This window comes from Pseudochaenichthys georgianus, unplaced genomic scaffold (assembly GCF_902827115.2).
Source record: "Pseudochaenichthys georgianus unplaced genomic scaffold, fPseGeo1.2 scaffold_1027_arrow_ctg1, whole genome shotgun sequence".
In the NCBI taxonomy this organism is placed as follows: domain Eukaryota; kingdom Metazoa; phylum Chordata; class Actinopteri; order Perciformes; family Channichthyidae; genus Pseudochaenichthys; species Pseudochaenichthys georgianus.
In genome coordinates this window covers 41,329-47,013 of record NW_027261999.1, presented here as the reverse complement: position 1 = coordinate 47,013, position 5,685 = coordinate 41,329, and the positions used below count along the sequence as shown (strand labels likewise).

Here is a 5,685-nt window from a genome sequence, read left to right as displayed (position 1 = left end):
AGAAATGTTGAAAAAAAAAGAGAACATCTGGGGAAAAGTGACTGGCCGGCTCTGTTGGGATTGGTCAGACACTTAGAGATGTTCCGCCTCTTAGCCTATCACGATCATCATCTGCCTTTTCTTTTACCAGACGATTTCTGATTGACAGCGCGGGGGACCAATCAAAACCTTCTGTTCACGCTACGCCCTAAGTAAACAAACTCTTATCTAGGAAGTAACTGAGCTCTGTAACTGTCGGCAGGTAAATGATTCGGTTGTGGTTCTGCGGCACTAAAACTACCCGGGTTAAACTGTCGGTTTTATCCCGTAGAAACATGTCGGTACCGTCCGATGGGAGTGACGGTAACAGCAACCGGTCTATTCACTCGGACAGCGTCGCGGAGGTACACAACATCCCGATGCGCGTCATCATCCGACCGATCCCTCCGCAGCTGGACGAGCAGAAGGTCCAGAGTCTGGTGGAGACCCTACAGGTAAACACCTTTATGTACAATATATATACAGGTGGAGGAAGTACTCAGATCTGGTACTTAGTAGAAGTACTCAGATATTGTACTTACTACAAGTAAAGTACTCAGATCTTGTACTTGTAACAGAATAGTGCTACACTCTGCTACTACTACTTTTACTCAAGTACAAGAACAGGGTACTTCTACCTCCCCCTCATTACATACACAGCATGAGATTTTGAAGTTGTAGTTATTGGGTTAGGTCCAATTCATCTACCTAATTATTATTTAAGGTGCCTCCACAGTTGTTCCGCCTCTACCATGATCATTATAATAATTGTTTTAATATATGTTGGAGAGAAGCTCCCTCTGGAGGAACACAGGGATTTTAGCCGTTGCAGACCATTTACACACAACACCTATAGAACTACAGGGAAAAGAAAGTTTGGGGCTCTCTGCTGGAACTGCTACCCCCGCGACCCGACCACGGATAAGCGGGAGAAGATGGATGGAGATGGACCTATAGAACTACAGGGATTAGCTCATCATTTGTTCTTATTTAGACTTGCAAAATCGTGTACTTTCCGATTGTAGTATTAAAATACTACCTTCATCACTGCCTTTGTTCTTACTTGTGTGTAATGTTCAGCCTCTCATTCATACCGTAGCCTTTGTGCTGTGTATCGTTTATATATGTTGTAATGTGCCAGACCTCTCTCTGTCCTCCAGCAGACGGCGGACCTCAGCGTTGTTCCTCCCATCGACGTGCTGTGGATCAGAGGCAGGGAGGGGGGGGACTACTTTTACTCGTTCGGAGGCTGTCACCGCTTTGCTGCCTATCAGAGGCTGAACATGGACACCATCCCCGCAAAACTCATAAAATCCAACGTCTCTGACCTCAGCACCTACCTGGGAGCCTCCACACCTGACCTGAGATGACCTGAGAGGACCTGAGAGGACCTGAGAGGACCTGAGAGTACCTGAGAGGACCTGAGAGCGTTAAAATACACACATCCTTTACTCAAGTAGAAGTACACACATCCTTGACTCAAGTAGAAGTACATATACTCGTGTTTAAAAGTACTCTGGTGAAAGTAGAAGTACACACATCCTTGACTCAAGTAGAAGTACACACATCCTTGACTCAAGTAGAAGTACAGATACTGGTGTTTAAAAATACTCTGGTGAAAGTAGAAGTACACACATCCTTGACTCAAGTAGAAGTACACACATCCTTTCCTCAAGTAGAAGTACATATACTTGTGTTTAAAAGTACTCTGGTGAAAGTAGAAGTACTGACTAAACTTCTTTACTCAAGTGAAAGTAAAGAGGCTTTGAAATGTACTTCAGTAAAAAGTACCCATAGCTAGCAGCTGCTTTAAAGAGTACCTGACCTCCCTTTATTTCAATAGAACAATAATGTCATTGTTAGCTAATGAATGTTTCCATGCTGAACAACGGCAACATGACAACGTTTCCATTGGTCCCTCTTCTTTAGAGAAGACCAGGAAGTGATGGATACACGGATCGTGTTCCAACCAATAGGCACGCAGTGACTCTAAAGAATAATGACCACGCACCAACACACATTCAGACTAAAGGAACCAGCTGGTTGGAAAATGAGAGAAGTAGAAAGTACAGGTATTTGAGTTCAACATGTAAGAAGTAGAAAGTACAGGTATTTGAGTTCAACATGTAAGAAGTAGAAAGTACAGGTATTTGAGTTCAACATGTAACAAGTAGAAAGTACAGGTATTTGTGTTCAACATGTAAGAAGTAGAAAGTACAGGTATTTGTGTTCAACATGTAAGAAGTAGAAAGTACAGGTATTTGAGTTCAACATGTAACAAGTAGAAAGTACAGGTATTTGTGTTCAACATGTAAGAAGTAGAACGTACAGGTATTTGAGTTCAACATGTGAGAAGTAGAAAGTACAGGTATTTGAGTTCAACATGTAAGAAGTAGAAAGTACAGGTATTTGTGTTCAACATGTAAGAAGTAGAAAGTACAGGTATTTGTGTTCAACATGTGAGAAGTAGAAAGTACAGGTATTTGAGTTCAACATGTAAGAAGTAGAAAGTACAGGTATTTGTGTTCAACATGTAACAAGTAGAAAGTACAGGTATTTGTGTTCAACATGTAAGAAGTAGAAAGTACAGGTATTTGTGTTCAACATGTAAGAAGTAGAAAGTACAGGTATTTGTGTTCAACATGTAACAAGTAGAAAGTACAGGTATTTGAGTTCAACATGTAAGAAGTAGAAAGTACAGGTATTTGAGTTCAACATGTAAGAAGTAGAAAGTACAGGTATTTGTGTTCAACATGTAACAAGTAGAAAGTACAGGTATTTGTGTTCAACATGTAAGAAGTAGAAAGTACAGGTATTTGTGTTCAACATGTAACAAGTAGAAAGTACAGGTATTTGAGTTCAACATGTAAGAAGTAGAAAGTACAGGTATTTGAGTTCAACATGTAAGAAGTAGAAAGTACAGGTATTTGAGTTCAACATGTAAGAAGTAGAAAGTACAGGTATTTGAGTTCAACATGTAAGAAGTAGAAAGTACAGGTATTTGAGTTCAACATGTGAGAAGTAGAAAGTACAGGTATTTGAGTTCAACATGTGAGAAGTAGAAAGTAAAAAGTGGTCAGAAAAATAAGTAGTGAAGTACTGATACCAGAAACATGTACTCAAGTACAGTAACGAAGTATTTGTACTCCACTACTTCCCACCTCTGGCGCTGACCCTGGATCTGCTTTATAACATACTCTGTGAGGTGGCTCACACACACACACACACACACACACACACACACACACACACACACACACACACACACACACACACACACACACACACACACACACACGCACGTACTCCTCTGGACTGCAGAGCAACGCTTTGACCAGCAGGGGGAAATAGAACTCTTTAGAACGGATGGTTTGAAACATTGACGACTTTACACCATTTCGACCAATCAGAGTAGAAGTATAAACCATGTATCTGTTTAATTTAAAGATAATATATGCAATTTAATAATGAAAATAATGATTTTCTGCATTAAAACGATTTGAAATGATCTCTTGGTGATGTTATTAAATCCATACGGTTCATCCCTCCATCCAAACTACTTCTCCCATCTTCAAACCGCAATCAGATGAAATGACTCACTTTGCACGTGTCATCTCTAATGCTGAGGAAACCATTCTATTGAATAACATGCAAACTACGGGGCACTCGGAGAGCTCTGACCTCTGAAGTGGCCCAAACCCTGGCTCAAGCTGCACCGTGACCTCACGAGAAGAACAGCAGTTATTGCACTCACAACAATATGATAAGATACGATGCGATCGATATGATAATATGAATATTCAGACACTGTTATTGTTAATATGTCATTACGGTCCTTCTCAGAGGTCTTTGAGCCGCAGTCTTTTGTATTTGGTGCAGCAGTGTTGACTTGAAAGCGGTGGACTAGCAGCCCTTGTACGATGTGGTATTGCGATACTGTACACTCAAAGATCACAGATATAAAAAACTGAAGAATAGATGAGAGTAACAGAAATGTAAGAAAGCCGTGGATTTGTGGATCTTCAAAGAGCCCGATTACGAAACAATTACATTCAATCATTGGGAATCGTCCATCGGGCTCCATATGGTTACTTAAAGTATAATAATTGTTAACGAAACATGTCTCTATGAACACACCATTGACCGAAAAGGAGCAGGGAGAAGAAAATAATCTGATATGACCCGCCCCTTTCTAAAAATAAATAGAAATAGATGGTCTGTCCTTCATATTTCTTTTTCACAGCCACAGTATCTTAGGATAATAAGAGAAACACAAAAAATACTTAGTTCCCACTTGACGGAAAGAAACAAAACAAAAAAACATCTGAGGCCTGCTGGAGAAGAAGGTGCAAAGCGGCGCATAATAATTGGTACCACTTTACAATCAGACTACCCTTATAACGGATGTATAATTAGGTTATGAATGAGCTTGTAAACACTTAATTAAGTACCATTTATAAACCAGAGGCCTGCACTACGAAGCCGGATGTTCTCTTAGCGGCTAACTTCAGGTAAACTCTGGGTTTCCGGCAGTGGCGCCAGCAGGGGGGGGCCATGGCCACCCTGATATATTTGTTGGCCCCCCCACACACACACCGCCTCGCCAGTCACATATGCGTAGTAGTTTATCTGATATTTAACAACAAATACACAGCCAGCGAGTCGCTTGATTTGAGCTTCCAACGCTCATACTGCAGCCCCCCCTCTCCCTCTGCTACCATGGTAACACTCTGATACTCGGCGCACCACTCTGATACTCGCGCGCACCACTCTGAGATTCGCACAGACAGCAGCAGGTTGCAGCAAAACGTTTCTTTCTACTGACTGGACTGGAGTTGACAACAATCCACCTGACTTCTAGAAGGTAAGTCGTATACGTTCGTTGCCTGTTAAGCCCCACAACACTTAGGCTTTAGTGTGTTAGCTTTAGGTAGCAAAAAACGGAGATATGCTAACCTTTCGCTGTTATTCTGATCAAAATGTGTGTTCAATGGCATTAAAACGAGAAAAACGCTGGAAGACCTGGAAAACAGGCTCGGGGCTCAGTAAAGGCTGGCTTGACTTCAGGTATAATTCGTCTGTAAACACACTTTAACCCTAACCCCTATCCTAGTTAGCGTTAGTTCAGCTTGCTAAGCTAGCGTTAGCTGATGTCGGTATGCTGGGCTGGTGTAATGCGTAGGCTACTATTAATCACTGCTGTGTGTAATGTCAATCTGCAGAACATGAAGAGAAAGTCAACAGACATCTCTTCTTATTTTAAGAAGAAGATGAGTGAAGGAGAGACAGAGCTGGCAGGGGAGCAGCAGCATAGGGCTCGTGAGGAGATGGCCATACATGCTAGAAAGTACATGAGGAACTCTGTTTTGTAAAAGTGAAACTAAAACCTAAATACAGTTGTATTAATGTGATTGGGACCTTTGTAATCATTTAAGTCTTCTACACACTTTAGGTCTGCAGCTGCTTCAAAATGAAACGAGGATCCATGCAGTGTTTCCTCTTCTGTGTTCTGAGGTTCTGAGCCGACCATCAGTCAAGTTTGTTTTCATAATGTTCTGTATGCTAATTAAAAAAGGGTAACCAGTTTGTTTATAAAGTATAAATATACATTTTCAAAACAAATGGAATACAAGCTATATGTATTCCTCTCACCACAGCGGCCTCATC

At 41.3% G+C, this 5,685-nt stretch overlaps 1 protein-coding gene across 2 annotated transcripts; it reads left to right on the top strand.

Moving 5' to 3' along the window:
• Positions 1–208: 208 nt before the first annotated feature.
• srxn1 (sulfiredoxin 1 homolog (S. cerevisiae)) lies at positions 209–3,472 on the top strand. Of its 2 annotated transcripts, none has more exons than XM_034076770.2 (2): positions 209–473; positions 1,182–3,472. In XM_034076770.2, the coding sequence occupies exons 1-2, from the start codon at positions 246–248 to the stop codon at positions 1,386–1,388; spliced, it is 435 nt and encodes a 144-aa protein (XP_033932661.1). In that variant the 5' UTR covers positions 209–245; the 3' UTR covers positions 1,389–3,472. The 2 variants fall into 2 exon arrangements, with proteins under 2 accessions (XP_033932661.1, XP_033932660.1); XM_034076769.2 differs by having other exon boundaries at positions 1,179–3,472.
• Positions 3,473–5,685: the final 2,213 nt, after the last annotated feature.